Here is a 22756-nt window from a genome sequence, read left to right as displayed (position 1 = left end):
GTATCTGAAACTTACTCAAGAAGTAACAGAGAATACATATTAATTTGTCTTTTCTTTTTTCAGCTCCTGGAATATTTTCTGTGCCAACACATGGACAAGTGACAATACCAATTTAATAATACTGTTACAGAGACGACACACAACTTAGTTTGTCATTCTGATGAAGGAAAAAAACCAGCCTGGGGAGAAAGTCTGTTACTACTGATATGAAGCTATAGGTTGGGTTGGTTTAGAGGCTCCGTGCAGTACAGTATTTATCTATACTAGAAACACAGATTCTCACAGGCCTCTTCCACTTGGTAGGATCATGAACTTCCTATGATGAGGCTTTTTATTACTCTATTAGTAACAGAGCCAAAAAGCCTTAACCTTAAGTAAACTTTCTAGATACTTCTACTTGACTTAACACTTGGAAGGCTGGGGGAGACAGGATGCATCTCAATTACTTGGGGGGAAACAGGGTCCTCATCATCCAAAATGCGGCTATTAGCAGACTGTCAAAGATGATGCAAACCTACCAGTGGCTTTTCAGACAAGCATCTGAATAAGGAGTGAATTTAGCTGTATGATAGCACATGTGTTACCTTTCAGTACAGTACCAATCAGTGTATATATCGGCAGCAGGATTTATATTTAAAGGTGCTCTGAAACTTAGTGGTGATTCACAGGTCTGGGTATGTGGAAATGAGCTAGAAGAGCTTTTGGGGTCTGCATGCTGTTTGGTGTGAGGCACTTTCCTTAGGCTTACTTGTAAAGTAAAAGTAGCTAGGTGTTTTGTTGTTTGTTTTTTTTTTTTTTTTTTGCAGCTGTGAATCTCACTTTTGTGGAGGACAGTTGCTGTATTCTATTTTTCCAGGTGAGCTTTGTATGTGCTCAAAGGTCAGAGCTGACTTGTGCTATTTGACTGGACTTACAATGTCTTAAAGTAGTTTTAACTCAGAAGTACTGGTTTAGAAGAAGCTCTTCTCTGAGAAAAGAAGTAATTTCCAAATTATAATCTGTAAAAAGTCTCACATAATTATGTGCTTTTGTTTCCTTTAGGTTAAGTTGTGCATCCTGTAATTAGCTAAACCATCCAAGCCTCGGCTCTGTACTGATAACAGAGTTAGTAGACAATAGCAGCATGAATAAAAGTCTTTTGGTACCCAAATGATGTCAACTTTCTGGTTACCATATGGTTCTCATCTCATAGTTATGTATTTTACTTGGACAGCAGGATTTCCTTAGCCTCAAGCCAATTGAATTTGTCTTAATCGTGAGTGTAGACAGGTCAGTTTGCTGCTATTAAGGACCAGATGGCTGGAGTGTTCTAATTTACTTGACTTATTGCCAGATGACTTTGAAATTGTACCTTGCTATGCCTGGAATGCAGTCTCCAGGGTAATCATGAGAAAACCAGGAGCCAGTATACAGCTTCCAAATTAACTGAATGGCAAAGTAATAGGCTCTGATTCAGCAGTCTCTTTAGGTTCATGCCTTGGCTTGAAGGAAAAGTGTTCCTGTTGACCGGTGTCACTGGTAGTATGTGTGCATTGTTCATTTGGTGTAAACTAGAAGCTGGAAGAGAATTCAGCTGCATATTTCTTTGGGCTTATTTTTCAGTCTCTAATTGCATTGGCCTATTACCCTACAGATAAGTAGAAAAACTTAAAGCTTCTTAAAACAGTGTTAAACTCAGTAATTGCAAGCAACGTATCAATTCCAGTCATAATTCAAAGCAAGGTGAGAGTAAAATGACGGAGAAACTGTAAACTTGCTTTGTGAAAAGCTTCCAAGAAAGCATTTGATAAAGTTTTGTGTTTAAAAAAAAGGCTGTACTATTGTACCTTATTATAACGGACTCTTTTTCAGTCTTACTGGATGAGAAGGATTCAATTGTGAGGAGTAACCTGTAGACCTTTTCTCTTAGATTTTGTTCTAAAAGCACTTTAACATTGCTTGTCTCTTCTGTTCACATTTTGCAGAAAGTTCTGTCTTACTGTTTCTGTCTGGTTATGTCATCTGATAATAACGTTTGAGTGACTTGTGAAATTTGGGTGCAACCAAGAAATTTCATGATGTATTCCAAAGCTGTTTGAGTTGCATCTGGTGAAGCTTTATACTTTGCAGCTATGCCAGGACGTATGCAATTCTGTTTCGCTAACATTTACCATGTGGATTATGGTCGCTAAGAGTCAGGGCATGATAAAACAACATTCACTCCAACAGCTGTATTTCTAAGAAAGAGCTGGGCAAAATAACTTGAAATACCAGCAACTGGATCTGCTTGATACTGTAAATAAAAACAGAAGATGGGTAGCAATCAAAAAATACTGTGACTGACAACAATGAAGGTAAACAGCTACGTCCTGTCTGCTTCTCTTTTGCTGCCAGAGCTCCTTCCCAAAAGGTTCCCCTGTAACTTGGCTCTAAGACCGGGTTAACAAAGGGAAAACTGAACAATTGTGAGTGAGTTATTGAGCACTTGCCACTTCTGAACACACCGAGACAAAACAGACTCGGTTTGAGATAAAGGACCTGCTTTCTAGGCCTTCAATGGACAAGCCTTGTGGGGAGGGACAAAATCCATGAAAGGTATAGGATACAAAACTGGATACCCCTTAACTTCAGTCATCATTTTCCTTATGTTGTCATGTGTGAGTAAGACCCCCCTCAGTCTGTCACCTGAATTCAAAATGCTGTCACAAAGATTTAATTCTCTGCTGATGTTGTGTTTTTCAGACTGGACTGAAATGTATGCCATCTATATCGGCAAGGAGTAGGCATAAATTTGGTGTAACTGTTTTTTTTTCTAGCTTTGCTTGATGGATTGTTCAGTCTTGAAATCTAGGCCAGTTTTAATTTTCTTAAAATGTGGGGTGAAAGGATGGGCAACTCTGTTTTGATATGGATTCTAGACATGGATATGCAATGTAGAAACTGCTGTCATTGTAGAGTTATAACAAATACTTAAGCTTATTTTTTCGGGACAGACACCAAAAGAAATTGAGAAAAGTTGCAGAGAACTTCATGGTACTGTACTGATATACAACAAATTCTCATGTGGGATTTAAGACTCCCATTATCATGTCACTATTCTTCCTGGAAGCTTTAAAACATGGAAAAATGCGTAAGCCAGCAACTGGATTTTAATGTGAGATGGCTTATGGTAAAGTTGCTTTTACAGCATACAGACTAGATCACTTTGAGTGGTGCTTTGATTTGTCAAGCAGAACTCATACTGTAGCTTATTCCTTGGGAGAAACCTGGGGCTCTCTAGCGTTACAGCCAGGGCTGTATGTGTTCACTGGATGATGATAGATAAATATTCTTAGGCTCCTTAGCTTCTGGAGCATTGCAAGAACTAATTCTTCTAAGATCTTCCTTTTTAACTCGTATAAGCTGCAAGGAAAATTTCACTTCCCGCATTTGTGAAATTGATATTGTTAATATAGGCATTTAAAAGAATCTTTGTTTAAAAAGAAACAAAAAACACCCCCAAAAAAATACAATTCAGACTTTCATCTTAAATAGTTGCATATTTTATTCTACATGATGCATGCAGTTTGTACTTTCAAACTTCTAGAAGAGAACTAGATATTACTGTGTGTTTGTGGTATGTGTTTAAACAAACTCTTAAAGAATTACAGAAACTGAAACTATTTCCCCTTCTCACTGAACAGCTGTTCTTTGCTATATCCAGCAGGCTCTGAAGATGGGAAAAGGACCTTGTGGGTGCTCATGACTTACCTTCCCTCTAGTAGAAGCAGACATGGCAAAAAGCTGCAAAACTGGTTATAAGGAAAAAGCCTCAGTGTGATCAGAAAGTTTTCCTCTTGCTTTTCCGTGGAGAAAATACTCCGCAGCAGGAAGCTTAAAACATACCGATCTTCTACTAATCGGTGGCAGATAAGAGTGCATGAGACCTACAAGCCAGGTTAAAAGCCAAAAGCAGCAGGAAATATCAATCTTCTCCTGGTTCTTCTAGCTGCATTCCTAGAAGGCTTTTCAGTGGCCATAATGCCTTCTGACTTGTCCCATTTCCTTTAAACTTCTAAATCTGTCAGCTTCTTGTTCACTGTTGTTAAGCAGCAGGGAGCAAGCAGGGAAGTAGCTCATTCTTTATATCTGTTCAACTGATTTGCCTCTAATCTCCCAAAGGGTATGGAAATGAACACGGATGGGTGGAAGTTGTACCTATTGTAGAACTAGTTGTAACTAACAGTCTTGGTAAGTTTTGCTTGAGAGCTTCCCTTCCTCTGTGCTGCGTGGGGCAGGTACAATGTTCAAGAAGTTATGGTGTCTCTACTGTGTTAACAAGCGCAGTTTTTCTTTGGAACCATGAGTAATAACCACCTCAGTATTACTTAAGCAGAAGCCTCTATTCTATTGCTTCTATTCTGTTGCTTCCCAGTTAGGGAAAAATTATCTTAGGAGGTAAGAACATCTGAAACCCAAGTAGGAATCCTGATTTTTTCCATACGTATACTGTTGGATAGAAATATAAAATACAGGTTTCCCAGATAACTGTTCTGTACTAGCATAAAGCTTGACAAGCCTTCAGCCTGAAATAGGGTATGTGTAGATATTACGTCCTAAGGAAAAAATAATCTTCATTCCATTGGTATTAGGGTATGGAGAAGGTAGAATTGAGTGAATCTCTACCTTGTCTTATACTGCAGTGTGTCCAAAAATTGCTTAGCCCATGTAAAATTCAGTGTGAAGAAACCAGATCTTACTAAAAAAAAAAAAAAAGAAACAAAACAAAAAAATCCCCCTAACCACAAAGCTAGAACAGAAAATCCACAAAACTCTTTTGGGGTTTTGCATTTTTAGTCATGAATGTGGCTTCTCTTTTTGAGACTTTGGCTGTTAAATGGTATGCAGAGTACGTTTCTTCTTCACATTCCATCTCTATTCTATACCTTGGCTACAAATGCAAAGAGCAACTTCTGGAAAGGTTAATTAATAGCTATGTAAATATGAAATGCTTTCCTTTGAGCCACAATGTTTTATGTTTAAACAGATACAGTGCGTATGTGCTGTGTTGGTGCTTAAAATACAGTAAAAAGTAGGGGACCTTTTTAATTGAGGCCTCATGGGAACTGCCTGAAATCTTGTGTGCTGAGGATATTGGAAGAACGATTAGTTCTGCTTTGATGGACTTGGGAGAGAAGTGATCTGTTTCTGGAGTTTAGGACAAAGACTGTGTCTGTTTCAGGAAAGTTTGAGGTTAAAACTCCCCACAAAAAATGAAAATGGGAATTGACTCATATCCTATATGTTACTTTCATTTGAAGACTAAAGATCCCAGCTAGGCATAGCAGAGAATGTGCGTATATATGTGTATGTATAAATATCTAAAGTGCATGTCTAGTGAGTATATATCTATCTAGAAGTAACTGACAATGCTTCTTTAAGTAGTGAACTTAGATGCCCTCTTACAGAAGAGTCTTTCCAGACTGAATGAAGGAATGCTTTTTATGGTCTAATAAAAGAAGTAACTTACATCAAGCATCAACTGTGTAACTTGAGCAGAAATTGTTTCTTGGTTGCTCCTGACTGACTGTTTAAAATAATATAGCAATAATGATTGGTAGAATGACTTTCAAATTGAAGCTGCCCCCCGTAAGCTTTTTTTTTCACACATTCTTTAAAAACTGTGTGTCGTCAGAAATGTGAATGGAATGCTAGGGCCAATGTAGTCACGTAAAGCCCTTCTGAAAATGGGCCAGACTAGGGAAACACAATTTTTGGCAAGCGGCATAAATTCACAAGGAAGTAGTGCTTCTGGAAGGCTGTACAGCATTAGAATTGGCAAGTGCTGTGCATACTGGCACACTACAACTTCTGTCAAAAACCAGCAAATCTTTAAACACCAGCTGATCAGGGATTTTCAGGGCTATCTTGTCTAGCTTGAGCAGGCCTGGCAGCTCTTAACACAGGCTAGTGTCTGGGTTAAAGACCTTCTGCTTTGTGATGCCTTTCTGAATAGCTTATTCAGCTGGAAAATACAGCGAACAAAGGAGCTGGAAATATTTTGTCAAGTTGGTGATCTCACAGCCCAGAGAGCCAGCTACCAATTCTAAAGACTTCCATTGTATAACACAAGAGCTAGTGTATAGGAAACTGCAGATCTTGCTCTCTCTCTTTCTTTATTAGCTTCTGCATAATTATTTTTGCCTAAAGGATGGCGTGAATGCAGATGTGGGGTGTATTCTCAGTAATTAACTATATTTTTCTAAGAGACTAAGTTGAATAGCAAAATGGGAGTAACTTTTTTTTAACTTTGAACTTGATTTCTGACTTGTGGGGATTGGGAAGGATGGAAGCCTACAGAGTACACAGTGATTAAGTTTTTACAACTAAGTGTGGCAAACAAATAGTAGTGTTTCTATGGAGAATGGGAAGAGGGAAAAGTTCCTCCCCTTCCCCCCCTTTAATTTAATAGAGATGTTGGCAGGAAACACAGTATGGTTTCTAAAGCATTAGACTAACTATAGTATATAGTGGTCTCAAAAATAGGTGCAGCAACAGCAAACCTAGTGAAAGGAATTATCATTAGTACAAATAGATTTTTTTTTTTTTTTGGGTTGCTGTTTTGCTATTTGTTTTCATCTAGGCTTTATGATGAAATTCTGAATCTTAAGTATGATTTTTTTTTTTTCCCTACAGGTTGGAAAAGAGACTGTGCAAACAACGGAAGACCAGATATTGAAAAGGGATATGCCACCAGCATTTATCAAGTAAACTCATTTTATTGTAAATGTTCTACTGTAGCTACAGGAAACCTGTTCCAATGGTAGATCATTGTTACCATTTCTGCTGTACAGATTAGAAAATACTCTTATGTTTCAATAGCTTTTTGGGGTCTTGAGGCTGACCCTTGGTCAGGAAGACCGTTCTGCCAACTGTGACTTTGCCTGTAACATTCTATATAGATGTGTACATATCTAGGGTATTTCTTCCTTAAAAAAAAAAAAAAATCAGAGTAACGATGGTACTTATGTGCTGCTGTAGTTTTGCCGAACAGTGTCAGAGGTAATGTGATGTTCTCAATCTTTTCTATTAATTTGGTTGGTGGAAAAGTGAATTTGTCAGTATAGGCAGCCGATGCATGATATAACTGCCTGGAAATCTAAGACATTTGGAGAGCAGTGGCTGACACCCTTAATTCCGTGGCTCAGTGTCAAGGACAGCCTACTTTCTTCTGCTGCCTTAAGTCTTAAAAATCGTGTATCACTTCCTGTTAACGGAACTGCCAAGCTTCTTACTGCCAGCTGACAAGCTTTCACTGAAGCAATACAACCTACTGAATGTAGTGACTGCTCTATTAGTGCTGTCCAATGTGTCCAGAATGACTGAATATTTTACTGTATTCCCAAACACAAAACAGGCAGGTAGTTGCCTCAATGCTTCCTTTTTTTAACTAACAGAAAATACAAAAACGGAGAACAGAGATGATGTCTAAAGAGAAAGTTTCTGTTGCATTGCAGGTTGACAAAATGAATGATTAAAAAAAAATGCCTAGGACCAGGTGGTATTAGTGTAAGAGTTCAAGAAAATAGCTGAATTATCAATGAAGTACAGTCTCTCACTTGAGATGACCCAGTATGTCAATGAAGGTGGTGATACTGCCTGAGAAACTTTCTAAGGGAATTTGGGGAACAGGAGGTCTATAGGTCTGATATACCTTTGGAGCAAATGACTAGAAATTCTATACTAGAGAAGAAAAGTAACAGATCCCAAATACATGAGACTTACATTGGGTGAATTGACAGTGTTTCTGTGGAGGGAAATTCTGCCTTATAAATCTGTTGGTGTTCTTAGAAATATCACAAACAGGGATAAGGGTAATCCAGGTGATACAGCACACACATTTCTAAACTCTTCGGCAAATCTGGAGGCTTTTAGGAAAATGAAGTAGCCACAGGGTGGTTCTTCTATAGAAAAGAGAAAACTGAAAGTGAAAGGAAAAATTTATGTGGTTAACCCTGACAATGGTGGGAGGTAATCAGTAGGGCTCTAGGTATCTCTGCTGGATTTGTGCTTTTCAGTGTTCACTAAGGTGCTGTAAACCAGGATGAGCTCTGAGTCTCACCTGTTTGCTGATGACCTGAAGCCTTACACAGGGTAGTGAGATGAATGGATGACTCTGAGAAATTACAGCAGGACCTTACTGAACTGAGTGACTTGATATTAAGTGTGGGTTAAATTATTTTGAAAGATCTGAGATGATGCATGCAAGGGAGAACAGCAGGTCTAGCTTAAGATAGGATAATTGATTCTGAACTGACCATTACTACTAACGAGCAAGGTTTTGGAGCTATGATACGTTGGTGAGAGCATCCATTATATGATCAGTAGTGATCAAAAGGTAAACCAAATGTTAGGTTTATCAGCAAAGGATGAGAGACCAAAATGCCACTGTACATTTTTCTCCCACATCTTGACTACTGCATGCACCTGTGGTCCTTAAATTTTTAGAAAGGCTGGAAAAAGCCTTAGAACTGGAAAAAGCTCATAGAAGGACCTTGAGAACAGTCAAAGGTATGGAATTGCTTCTGTATAAGGCAAAGCGAAGTAGGCTGGAACTCTTAGCCTGGGAAAGGTGACAGAGGGGACTGGAGCCTGACAAAGGTTTGAGGAAGTATGAGTTACACAGAGAAGATGGAAACTTGCACTTCTCTTCCTGCGCAAGAATTTCATGGGGGCATTGCTTTAAGCTAGTAGTTTATAAACGAACAGTAGGGAGAGCTTTTCTGTATAGCAAGTTATGTACTGTTAAAATTCTTTGTATAAGTTTGGAGGGTAATAGATAAGTACTTAGAGGAGTCCATTGTGGGTTATCAAATAGACAAAGTGCAGGAAATCCCAAGAACTGAAAATAGCTGGAGGATGGGAGAGTGCCCAGAGGAAGTATGATAAATGCTTATCCTGTTCTTAACGTTCCTTAGGCATCTACTTGCGGCTAGTTCTGGAGACAGGATACTGTGCTAAATGGACCTTTGATACAATCCACTACTGTATTTATTATGCTGTGTTCCTGGTGTGTGATCTTGTTTGGGTGTAGAGGGGTTTGATTTTTTTTTTGTTGATTTTTTTTTTTTTTTTGAGGGGAGTGTTTATGTATTGAAATGAGACCAAAATTTTTTTTCTGCTTCTTGAGGAGTTGTATACAAGCATGTAATTTTGATTGTGCTCATTTTCTAGGATGTGTAGAGTTTTTAGTTAATTTCCAGCTTCTTGCTCACTTAGACAAGTAAGGGATTAAAGAAAAGATATTTTCTTAATGGTTGCACAGCAACCAGTCTTTGATCAACATGCTTGCGGAGACTTCAAATGGTTACATTACTATAGAAATGTGGTACAAGAACTGCTGAATAGTACCACTTTATGCTGGGTGCATGAACCTTTTCTGCAACGATTCATGACCGCCTGAATTATTATATAATGAAAAATGGGAAACAAAGTTATCTGTCACAGTAATGAAACTTGCTTCACATAGTACTTATGTGACTGCATTAGGAATGTTCAATAGCCTTTATGAATGATAATCTATTGCATTTGGTTTTTGTTAATCTGGAGTTTATACTAGATCATTTTGATATGTTAACCATTCCATGTTGATGCTACAGAGTGTATTGTCACTGACATCTGTTGTAGGGATAAGTGATGGTCACAGGTGAGCTGCCACTGGAGTCTTACTGGTTCCTGTATTAAAGGGCAGGATCTGGATGCAGGAAGTGAACCAGATGAGGGTTGGTTTTCTCTTTCCTGAGAGGAGGGGTTTTGTTTCTAAAGTGTTAGTTCAGGAACTGGCGTTCCTTTTTAACGGAGTGCTCCAGCACTTGTGCTGGCACGTGGATGGTGGAGTGAGGAGCACGTGCGCTAGCACCACATTCGCTGTCCAGATTTTTCTTCATCCAAAAGGACCACCAGTCTTGAGGGAGCCACTCTTGAAGGATGAGGGAGAAGATCTGTTTAGTCTTTTCAAAGACCTGGGTTTTGGCTTGCCTGAGACTGGCATTGAGGGTTCATAATGATTATATATGATAGTAATCTGAAGTTTTTCAGTAGGAGTGTGAATGTGCAGCAAAATAATTCGGCTGCTGAGAAGCGATCGTGCATATCTTTCCCTGTTACTGACATAAACCACAGTGGAACTATTGACCTAGAGTTTAAAAATGCTGTGTTCTTTATCTTAATTGTGTTAATCACCAGGGAGTCTGAGTAATGCATATAATTTACATCAGATGTTTTGCAATGTGTTCGTGTTACTTGTTATACTTCTCTTGTAAAGGAGGAAAAGCTGTAATCTCTAGGTGGAGTAGGGTAACACCTGACTTTTTTTAAGCTGAGAATAAAAATTTGTTGGTGTTTAACTTGCACATGCAAACTCATTTAACAAGTCAAGTAGTAATGCTATTCTGTGTCAACATTATTTCGGTAGCCAAGCTGGAGCTGCATTGCTGGTAACTATATTAACAAATTAATGTTAATATAAAATACCTGGTTTTTAATTTGTATCTCTAGAACTGCAAGTAATCTAAACTGTAGTGCGTAAGCTCACTACAATTTAAGTGATTAGAAATTTAAATGATCATTATGCAAGCATCAAAGGCATTGCCTGGCATTTGGGCAGGCATCTCTGGAAAAAGCAGAGGTCAATCCTAAAAACTAAAATAGTAGTTTAGCGTAAGCTAATTTTTTTTCTCCTTGCAGTTCATAAAGCCACTAATAGGAATGGAACTGATTGACTACCACAAGCAGTATGGTTGGAAATATTGTGACCTGTGTCTTCTCTGCAAAGAATTTGTCTGGTGTTAACATAGCTTTATTGTAATCATGCCTCAAAAAAAAACCAACCCACATTTTTTTATAAAGCTGAGGGTTTTTTAGGTTGCAATATATTATATTATATATTATATCATAGCAATGAAGTTCTGTTAAAAACTTTTGAATGTGTTTTGATTCTTGTGATGGAGCAAGCAGTTCATTGCAGTGAATATTTTTAGTGTGCTTTGGTTTGAGTTTTTGTTTGGTTTTTAAAGTAATTGAATTCCCCTTTTCCTCAGATTGTAATCTTTTGTTTCCTAGCATGTATGCTTTGCAGGGGATAGAAGGTGTCTGGTTTTTAAACACTACCCTGCTTTTTTTGTACGTAGTGCACACTCCTGAAGTTTTTCAAATGTGTTGTGAAGTTTATACAAAATAGACATTGTGCAAGTAAAATGCAAGCTTACCTTTCAGAGGTTCAACTTTAAAAACTGTAAAAGAGAACTCTGAATCTTTAGAAACTTTATTTTTGCTAGTTATGGTGATTTCTGGGGTAATACACATTCATGTTTAATTTCTTTCTTTCTAAATGAAAAAGCCAGCCTTGAGATAATCATTAGCATTAAACAGATGACCATGAAATTGAACTGTGGAAAAGTAAGAATTTCTGAGCCTATAGCTCTGAGCTGGTTGAATAGGCGATTTGTTTAATCCCTTTCTTGGCAGAGGTAAAAACAAATTTGAGAAGCAAGTGCAGGAATCTAATTTGGTGAAGTTGCTTGACTTAGATAATACAGCTAAGTACATTGCATAGTAATAAGCAGACCGTTCCCACTTTCTGCCTTGAAGTCCTCCTGTATTTTCTTACTCAGTTATGAGTTATCTGATGTGCTGAGCAGATGTCTCACTAAAGAACAGGTTATGATAAGGTCAGCTGGCCCAATTCGATCTACTCTAGGGAGCCATTAGTGGAAAACTTTTATTTGTGGAAAAAAGTATGTTTTCCTGTAATGAGTGTCTTATGTCTAGTGTAGTTAAATTTAGATGTAACCATTAAGTTCTGCCATTTGTGTTAACAGGGAACGTAGAGGGAAAAAATGGGATAACTGTGCAACTTTCCCATAGTACTTAACTGAAAGTATGATAATAGTATGTCCAGGTGGTCGGTAGAAAATGAACAGTTGTGGTAAGAGATAGCATTGCCGTAATAAAAGCGTTTAATGTTTGCTGGAACCTCATGTAACTTGAATGAGCACATGGCACTCGCATGCATGTATTGGACTACACTCACATTTCTGTCAAAGTGGGAGAGAATGGAGGAAGGTCATAGTGTAGTCAATAACTACAGTTGTGAATAGCATAGCTAACATGGAAGTGAAGTCTGAATTTTGTGTTTCTCTAGGCTGCCATGAACTAATCGCAACAAGAGAACAAAACCAAAAGCATTCCAGTGTTCCAGTTCTTGCTGTTTTAAAATTGTTGTGTTAAATGTCTTGATGGAACCTAACTTCAGAGCTCATTTGCTTATTGTAGTACTTTCCATGTTACTGTAATTACTTAAGGTAATAACTTGCAAAACCTCCTTTCTGTTTTTAAGTGTAGAATGGTAAGCTGCATTTGAAATTCATACCTTTTTGCTAAATCTTGTGGCTATTTAAAATGCTGTTTCTGCTGTGAGTATTAAGAGACTCTGAAGAGCTGGACTACAGCTTCAATGAGCAGGGCAGTGTCTTGGTTTTCTTAGTACTATGTTTTTTTCTTAACGTGTAGCTATCACTTAATATTTATTAATAGCAATTGCTTCTTGAATGACGATGCAAATACAGGCTGATAAAGGCTAGCAATTACTTTGATTGTGAAGTCCTAAAAGAATAATTTTTTTGTCATTGAGAATTAAAGGTGTTTTGCCGTGTTGGGACGCCTCTGTAGTGACACTGTGTTGACTGCTGTACATGGGATACGTCACATGTTCCTTACATTGGAAGATTGCATGACTTCTGAAAAACTGTGTGGTACAGTTGCTGGTTACTTTCTTGTTAAAGTAAATACAATACTTTAGCTTTTTAAGCTATAAAGGTGTAGAATCATCAGTTTGCTTGCAGTGCTTTAAGAGGTAAAGTTAAAAACAAATCCAGCATTTTCTCAAGTCTGTTACATAGACAGAAACTAATCAGCAAGTTTTGTCTGACTTTCCACAGAGTGGAGAATGCCTGCACCAAACTTGTTCGGGCAGCTCAGATGCTGCAAGCAGATCCTTATTCCGTACCAGCTCGTGACTACCTAATTGATGGATCAAGAGGCATCCTTTCTGGAACGTCAGACTTGCTTCTGACATTCGATGAAGCGGAGGTAGGAATCCCAACATGACTGACATAGGTATCTGCACAATCATATTATTAATTCAAATATCCACCTAACTGAACTAGCTAATCTAAACTATTGAGTAGACTAATGTGTTTTTGATCATTTTAGCTTGATTGGAAGCATATTTTGCATTCCTTTCTGTCAGAAGGAGCTTAGGCTTGTTGCTCTTTTTTGTTAAGCACATCTTTGTATGACATAAGGTTTAGGTGTTGCCTGTGATTATTCCTCAGAAATGCCAGATCTCATCAGCCCTGTCTTAGATCTTGCTGACGTGTTTCTGCATTCCCTTCACCATCCCCATTACTGATCCTTATATTCTCTTCCCTGAAAAGCCCTAGGCCACTTCCTAACATGTCTGACTCATTAGCTGTGGCAATTTAATTGGCCTTGGGGCATGGGAAGTGATACAGATTTGGACTGTCTGACTGGTTATCTGGAAGATGTGTTCTGATAGATGTAACAGTTTTGCCTGCTGCACAAGCCAAAAAGTGGCTCTGAGGTGCTGTTTGTCCATACTCAGATGGACAAAAAAGCCAGAGTTGCCAGAGTTGTTAAGGGAACTTAAAAAGCAGGTTTTGAGTGTCTTATATTTGAAAATGTTTCTTTGTTACAAACCTTACTTACTCTTGTGATCCTCCTTCGAGGAATACAGAGTCTTGCTTGTTTCGAAATAGTAAATATCATGCTACTATGAGGAAAGAAAGCTCACACTGTTAGAAATGCTGATGTTAGTTCTCAATTTTACCTGTGCAACAATCTGTTATCTGTGAAACTGTGTTGTTACTCCTGCTGTTCTGAGTAGTCTAACATGGCATCCGTGTCTCATTTAATCAGCTTGTGCTACTGTTAGCATGTTCCTCTCAAATGAGGAGAATGCTATGGGATTTCTCTGTGGCACTTGTGATTAAAAACCACTTAAAATAATGTGTAATAGGCAGTACGAAGTGTTACAGGACAGAATTGCAAGGAAGTTAATAGCTTTTAATCTTCCTGCTTCCAGTGTTTAGGAAATGAGTTGACTTCTGTGGAGTTAATGCTTCATTGAGCTAGTCTGACAGCTGCATGTTAAGCAAAAGAAAAATATTAGTCTGGAATGATTGACTTCTCACAAATACAAAACTTGGCATGTCTTTACCTTACTATGTTTCAAGATAAACTAACACTGGGACAAAACTTAAATGAGTTTTAGAGGAAACTATGATCTGTTCTAGGGACTGAACACTGCATGTGGTTGATACAAATTAAATGTTAATGAACTCATTCTTCAGTGAGAATTGTATGTGGTGTTGTCAGAAATAATGTGGTTTAGGAGGTTAGAAGATTAACCGGCAAAGAACTCTGTTTTGGAATCAAGTATGAACTGAAAAAGTTAAGCTGAGGCAGATGTCCAGAGGTAAATAAAGTACAGTTTTTCACAGATTTTTCTGGAAGCTTAAGATGTTGGATCTACCTTTCCCACTGGAATGCTGGATAATGCTTTATCCATATGTAAAGCTGTATAGTGAATAATACTTCCTCTGAAAGCTTGGAATCTGTGTTCTGTGTAGTTTTGCTTTGTGATTGAAGTAAAATATTTTTTATAGATGAAATTGCAATGAAAAACTTCAAGCATGCAAGCATACTTAAATGCATTTCCTTATAACCTATTTTCTTAATGCTATCCTTCATTTACCATACAAAGTGAAAGCTCTGGAAGTAGGATTTTGCATTTGAGTAGTGGAATGCTGACCACGTATTCTCTTTGTCAATATAGCACTCCTCAGTAATGGCATTGTGGGTAACTTAATCAGCATCCCAGACCTTTGTGATTGCCTTTTGATTTACATCCCGTTAGCAAATGCTATACCTATTCTGTTCTAATAATAGGCTTGCACTTCTAATTCAAGTGTAACTTAGATTCATCTAATAAACGATGGAATGTTCCTTTTTTAGGTCCGTAAAATCATCCGTGTCTGCAAAGGAATATTGGAGTATCTGACTGTGGCGGAAGTAGTAGAGACTATGGAGGATTTGGTGACATACACAAAGAATCTAGGGCCAGGTTTGATTTGCTGCAGCCTATCACTATCATAAACATACTAAGTATAGACTTTTCCACTGCCTCTTTTCCACCCCCCAGCACCTTCCTCAGCCAAGTATTGAGTGTTTGGAGAATGCTAAAGTCGCTTTGAAAGTGTCTGTTGGAAAGAGTTTTAAACTAGAGTGTGAATGATGATTATTCTGATACACATTCTCTTAAGAATGTAGAAGAGTCAACATGTTGGTAAATTATATTGATTGGTAAATTATATGTACTATGCAGATGATATGTACTGTACTTTTGCTACACTATATTATAGGAGGGGAAGTAAGCATGCATTAGTAAGAGTGAAACAAAAAAAATGAAAAAGCACTCACAGCTATAAAGTCCATTAAGCTGATAAAATGTCTGTACTGAGATGGTTAGGCGTGGTAGGAATTTTTTGGAGTAGTATAAGCTAAGTATCATGTATTAACTTCTTAAGGAGGTTGCAGAAATAGCTGTCTTGCAGTATAATACAAAACCACAGCTATTACAAATTCTTTTTATTCATTATTTGATGCTCCTTCACTACTTGTAATTTCACCATGTTAACTCACACTTTCACTGGTGGAAAGTGAAGCACTGGGTTGCTGTAGAGGAAATCTACCATTAATCTTGGTCATCTGCTACTCCAAATGCTTTCACCAAGCATAAAGTAGTTTAGGTATTTAACAAAAGCGTTCTATAAAATATAGCTGTGGTGGTAATGTAGGAAGATGTTGGAATTAAAGTTACACTGAACTAAAGAATGCTTGTATAAACAGCAGGAATCTTGTTAGTACTTTATATGTATAAATAAGAATATGTATGTAGTATAAGAATAACTAGCTCACAGATGAAATTACTATCAGGCCTCATGTCACAGAACACACATATTACCCTGTTTTTATTTAACGTGTATACTTTACCCTGTTTCTAGATGTGAAAATCTTTAAGTTCCCTATGAAGGTATAGTGTTCTCTAAAACTTTATGTCCCATGAGAAGTTACCTTCAACTACATAGATTTTTGCCTCATTTTGAATACAAAAAGATGAAGTGAGAAGGGCAATCTTTTCTTTCTGTGAAACTTGTTCTTTTTCTTGGTATACAATTTCAGTTTCTCTGTGGTCATTGTCTTCCATGTCTTTAAAATGGAAGTTTCCTCAATTGGAAGGAAGATATAGAGTATTCCCAGTATTCTATTTGGCTCAGTCACAAGCATTTGAGACTCTTCATTGACCTGCACAGAGTGTGCTGCTCAACACTTCCAGCTCATGCTCACAAAACCTTTTATGCCTGTAGTCCCTGTTCCCTTTGGCTATATCAGTGGGCATCTGAGTCTAACTATTAATGTGACCACTACATAAATAATAGCAGTATGAGCATGTACACTTAATCAACAAAGTGCTTATATGTTTTATGTTGGAAGTAGAGTTGTTGGAAGTAATGGTTTAGGCTTTTGTCACTTGAAAGGAAAGGTGGTTCTGCACAATTTACCCCTCTGTGCTGTCAGTGTGGGGATTCTACTTTTCAGTGTTGTAATTAAAGTTCATTTAACCTTTTTGTTATATTAAGACACCTAAAATGCTAACCAGCATGAAAAGTAATCCAGCCAAAGAGTATACAGCTTTATTCCAGTTTTGTCCCCTGTAGGAGAAAGAGAGAGTGGGACCACAACAGCGCCAATTTAAATGAGCTTAAATGTTTATGAAGCTGTGTCTAAAATTTCCACATGTGCTGTGTGGTAAACCTCGCAAGTCTTAGCTATTAAAAATAGAACTGCTCTAGAATAAATTTAATCCTTTCCACACTTCTAGAGCACTGAAGTACTTCTAGCAGAACTGAAGTATAGAGGGGTACAATTTTTGAACTCTGGTAGAACCTCAAGCCAAACAAACCCCTGATGTTTCATTTTTCTGCCATTCACAAGTAAGGCTTTGATCAAGTCTTAACAGAAAAGGAAAAAAAAACCAAACCCCAAACTGTGTAAATTAGCTTCCAGGGTTCATGAGTTGACTTCAGGTCCTACAGTAGCCACTTCAGTTATTTTCCTATTTTATTGCTGGGATTTTAAATCAAGAATTTTCAGGCTTCCATTCTACTTTGCATAGTGGCTAGTTCTGAAGCATCTGGAATGTATTTTAAGTAACAGCTGCTAATATAAAATTAAGTTTTAAACTTCAATATAGTTGTCATAACCCATTACACTTTGTTCTTGTTCAGAAAGCTCAACTGTTACAAATTAGACTTAGTATTACATTTCTATGACTGTGTTCAACTCCTTTAATCTTTAGGAATGACGAAGATGGCTAAAATGATTGATGAAAGACAACAGGAATTAACTCATCAGGAACATAGGGTTATGCTGGTAAACTCCATGAATACTGTGAAGGAGCTATTGCCGGTACTTATTTCAGGTATTTTCAGCTTCAATTTTTAATATTGCTTTGAATTGCTGTCTATTTTGAGCTGGAGTTCCATTGTCTTACGTTTATTAAAAATAACAGCCTTGACATTGCTTCTATATTGATTGCAAATAACTGTGCTTCTTGTATTAAAACTAAAATCTCTTTGAGCTAAAATGGTCTACACAAAATAAAATGTACTACCTCTGTATCAATGCAATAGGAGGTCACCTTGAACATTGGTTCTATCTTGAATATACCTTTTTCTAATCTATGGTATTTTCGCAGCTATGAAGATTTTTGTAACCACGAAAAATTCTAAAAGCCAGGGAATAGAAGAGGCATTGAAAAATCGCAATTTCACAGTAGAGAAAATGAGTGCTGAGATAAATGAAATAATCCGTGTATTACAACTCACTTCCTGGGATGAAGATGCTTGGGCGAGCAAGGTACGTTTTACACCTACATTTGTTTATAGAAGTCTAATTTTTAATCTAGTGTGGTGTACACTTCATACACTTGTGGTTTTGAGACTGCAATATGTATTTGCATCAGTGTTGTAATGCTTTGTGATCACATCGTATAATCTCTTCAAGGTCAAAGAACATCTTCAGAGATGACTGTAGTAATGTATCTTTCAAAATTAATTTTCAATAAGCTAAGCTAAAGGTGTGTTGCATTTGAAGGTGGCTCAGTGGCTACATTGTCATGTTTGACAGAGGAATGTTAGGTAAAAAGCTATGGTTTTATACATTAAACAGGTCTTGTAGCTAAGCATTCATAAGTGAGATTCTAGGAGAAACATCATGTATACTGCTAGAAAGATAGGTTGCTGTCATATTCTGTGTGCAAAAGGCCCAAAGTTGAGAAGTTTTAGTCAATTTTTGGTGGATTCCTCCTTGAATACTTCCTTCTTTTCTCCCCCTGCCCCACTTTCCATTTTTAGTCTGGACATGTGAGTAAATTTCAAGTGTTTGCCTTGTCTCAAAGAAATCCATGTTAAATTGAACAGCCTTTCTGGATAAGTGTGATGTCTGAAGCTGGCATGTGGACAGTATTGGTTCGTTACAACTTGGTGTTAATCTGTGCAAGTGACTGCAACCGCTTACCTGGAGCTAAGTGGTGCTTTTAAGTGATACCCACTGAAGAAACTGAAATGTCTAACAGTCTATAAAGCAGGTCTGACAGACAGAATTGTAAAAGTGTTATGGTGGGCTTACAAATAAATGTAACTGCATAACTGAAATTCCTGCCAATTTTTTTGAGTACCTTGAAGTAAATTGCTGATGGGATTTTTTTAAGGGTTGGTGCTATAAGCAACAAGTAACTGTGAATATATTTAACGAAAATACTGAGACCTGAAGCCAGACTTATTAACAAATGAAATCTTGCAGAAAATCTAACATTGATGTAAACTAGGCATTAAAATCACTTTGGCCTACATTGTTTGGCACTTGACCCTTAGTTTGCCTTTTGAGTTATTTTGTCACTATCACTTCCTTATTATGACTACTTTATGCATCTTTGTTTTTGTTCTCCTGTTTCTTACCCTTTTCTCACCTTTAGAAGGTAAGATTTCTTCCACACCCCACACCTCTATCTTGTACTAAAACCAAAAAAGCATGTATGTGGGATTTTGTGCTGTGTGCAGACTGTGTGCTGTGCAACTTTTTGTGTGCCAGCTGTGACACTGTACTTATGTACATACACACAGAAGTTTTCAAAGGATCTTAATAGCTTGTCTAGCTACATGTAGAAATGGCTGTCACTAAGAGAATGGTAATTGCAAGCTGAACTGCATTAAGGCTATCTTTCTGAGTGGGGTTAGTTAGCCCAAGACTTCAGAGCACATTCTTGCTGAATGCTTTTGTGTTAATTTATGTTACGAGTTTCTGTAGCTACAAATAAAGGGTCCAGTCATGCAGGAACAAGCTTTCTGCATGCCCAGAAAGCTTTATTAAATCAGGAATTTTGTCCATTCCGTAGTATTTCACCAGCAGCCTTCCTTCAGTTCAAATGGTTCATGTTCTTCAGGTCTAGGCCTAAAACTTCACTTTTTGTATGTGCATTTTTCAGTTCAGTCTTATTTTTGGATTTAAGCATTCCTGTATCTTATGAAATACAAATACAATTTTATTACAGACAACAAATTTGGAAACTTGCATGGTAAAAAAAAATGACTGTTGCAAAAGGTTGGCAATTTAGCCGTAGGAAATTCCTACGTCTCTTGCTAGCGAGGTAGATTAATCAAGGAATCTATTAAGAAAAATACTTGGAGTATTAGCAATATTTCCAAATGGAAAATATTAGTCATTATGCCTAATGCATAAATATGTTGTGTGGACTAGTATAATCAAAGTACCATTCTGTTTCCAGTTGAGAACTACTTAATTGTATTTTATTGTTTTGAATTAAGGTATGCTGACAATTTGGAACTGTAGCACTGGGCATGAACCGAACAAATGACAAAGAATTTGAGTTGAAAAATGCAGTGGGATGAAAAAATAGGAACGAGTTTGCTAATGGGCACTTATCACAGACCTTTTCCCATATTTGCATATGTATCTAATGGTTGATTGACTCATCTTTCTGGGAGGGAGAAGGTGGAGCTCTTTAATTCTGCTTCAGATTACTGTTGCATGCATTTTGTTCCTGGTGGCCAAGGGAAACATATTTTCCCCATGCTTTTCTTGAACAAAGCAAGGTGGGGGGTGTGGGGATGCACAGCCTTGAATTTTTACCTGTGTAGTACATGCTACTATTGATGTTGGAGTTGATTTTTATGTTTTTTATCTTGAATGGTTCATACATTGAAGTATCACAAAACCTACCTAGAGATAGTGGAGAATGAACAAGTGTATGGAGCCAGAGTTGTAGGGGTTTTTGTAAACTGTTTTGGTCTGTCTAGACTCTGAAATGCACATTACTGTTACTAGATTGCAATAATCTCTGCTTGCACCAACACTGGATTTTTAAATTAGTATTCTGATTTAGAAATGAAATACTGAGCAAATACTGATCTCTAACAAAATCTTGGGGGGGGGGGGGCGGGGAATCTGCATTTATTTCTTCCATTCTTAGCTTTGTACCTTTTTTCCTTGAACTTTTCATTTTACAGAGGAGTTTAGCTTTCTCCTGTATATTTTCACTGTTTATTTTTAAATAAACTTGAAGTAATACTCAATTCGGACATCATCTATTTCCATAGAAATGGAGGGAGTTAAAAGTTGTAGGAAGCTGAGAAGTATCTAGTATCCTGCAGGATTGAACGCTGGATGGTGACTAAGCTATCTGTTCTGCCAGAAGGCTGGCTTTGCCTATTTCCTTCAACATTGCCTTCTTTGGTAATGAAATGCAGATATTGCTAGACTAGACCGCTTTTTTGAGTCAGAGGTTGTGTTTTTTATTCAACAAGGGATTGTATAGGATTTATTTTTCTCCTTTTCAAAGCAGTGCCAATACCACCTGCTCCTTGAATAATCTCAAAACTCTTAGTAGTGGCAGAAGTGATGCATAAAGGTATCTTGAATAAGTGCACATTTGCTTTAGGAACTGATTTGCAAAATGTCAACTTGCCCTTTTCCCTTCAGACAATGTTGTCCTAGTTTAACTTGATTAACTTAAGTTGTTTATATCTTCTGAAAAGCTAATAGTGCTGCTTTTGTTAATGAAATTCCTTTAGCTAACAGGGGAACTGTGGGGAGAGGAAGGAAAGAATCCTTTTGTTTGCTAGGAAAACTACTATATGAAAGTTTTTTTTTTTTTTTTGCAGGATAGCTGTAGGATTTTTTTTTTTCTTTTCTTGCTTGCGACTGATATTCTGCTGGCAAATCCCAAAGACTAAAATTATAAACATATCTAGCTGTTCAGGAAGGAACAAGGCACTTAAACAGCTCTAGAAATCAGGAATAGCAAGACACTTCCAAGCAGTAAGACCTTGAGCAAGTTGTTTTGTTTCATTTAAATTGAATATTTCTGGTTTTGTCTTCCTGCTTAATAGCCTGAATTGGTGGCAGAGTCCAGACACTTCAGGACTGCTGCACCTTTGCTGCTTGCAGAGTATCTGACACCAGACACAACTGTGGCAGAAACCAAAGTGCACTACCAACCAACCTAATTAAGGATGTGTTCTCATTTCCTGTTTAAAAATCGCTCACCTCATGGCAATGGGAACTCCTATACAGGCTAAAGCTGAGAGGAATTCCTTGCTGTGGCAGTTCGAGCTGTGAAGATGGAAAAATCTATGCTTTAAGAGCAGTTGTCCTGAACACTTTGCTACACTAGGATTTCACCGGACTTTTTAATAGGAAAAGGGGACGGTATTTCGCAAACATAAGCGCAGAGCCACACAGGATAGCAAGATCTACTACACTGCAGAGCAGCCCAGTTATGTAGCCTTCATGTGATAGGACAGATGGATCCTGTTATTGCTTGAGTAGTGCTAGCAATTACAAAATCATGAGTGTAAAAGCTGTATTTATGCATGATTTTGTTCCCTGATACAAGACTTCAGATTCAGAGGCTTCTATATAGTTTTGCTGAAACTGCAACTCTGCAGGCAGCTGAGACAACACAAAAGCCTGTGTTAGTAAAAAGGGAGAGGCAAAGACAGTTTTCTCAACGCTTTCCTCTTCTCAGCCATTCCACACCTATCATCTCATCAACATGCCAAGCAACATCTGCTGGCTTTTAAAAATTCAATTAGTTCTTTGTTTCAAATTATTTCTGGGTGAACAGGACTGTAGTTCCATTCCAAACTAAAGTAGCTTCAGCCCATGTATAAAAAAACAGAATACTGTAACACCTACCTTTACAGCTAGTAAGGTTTTATATACATTTGAATACTTAAGTCGTCATTTACTTGTTTCTCGTCATATATTCCATGCACGATTCTCAAGCTATAGAGAGGATGACTTTTAAAAGAATGTGCCCACCTCTAGCTGCATATTGTACCCTTTGAAGTTTTCACACAGGTCCTGAAGCTCTGAGACCCAGTTTCTAGACTTGAGAACCAACTTTCCAGGTGAAAATGATTCTGCTTTTGGTGATTGCTCTCAGACTGTGATTCAAGAGCCTTTAAAAATATCCAGTGGTGTTGTGTGACCTTTTGGGAAGTTAGTTGTTGAATTATAATAAAGCACATTATGAATGAGTAGCTGAGAAACCAACATGCCTGAATAAATCTGG

The 22756-nt window shown here is 37.6% G+C and overlaps 1 protein-coding gene across 2 annotated transcripts in view; it reads left to right on the top strand.

Annotated features, from left to right (window-relative positions):
- The window catches only part of VCL (vinculin), a gene marked incomplete at its 3' end in the record, with an annotated part of 59500 nt that overhangs the window by 14344 nt on the left and 22400 nt on the right, over window positions 1–22756 (top strand). For both annotated transcript variants that reach the window (XM_082002053.1, XM_082002052.1), the window contains exons 2-6: window positions 6655–6725; window positions 12957–13107; window positions 15055–15163; window positions 17459–17581; window positions 17858–18018. In XM_082002053.1, coding sequence (XP_081858179.1) covers window positions 6655–6725; window positions 12957–13107; window positions 15055–15163; window positions 17459–17581; window positions 17858–18018 — 615 coding nt within the window. The remainder of the gene's footprint in view (window positions 1–6654; window positions 6726–12956; window positions 13108–15054; window positions 15164–17458; window positions 17582–17857; window positions 18019–22756) is intronic.

Source organism: Phaethon aethereus (assembly GCF_964289735.1).
Source record: "Phaethon aethereus genome assembly, chromosome: 7".
NCBI lineage: Eukaryota > Metazoa > Chordata > Aves > Phaethontiformes > Phaethontidae > Phaethon > Phaethon aethereus.
The sequence above is the reverse complement of the archived record's forward strand: the minus strand, read 5'-3'. Positions and strand labels throughout refer to the sequence as shown.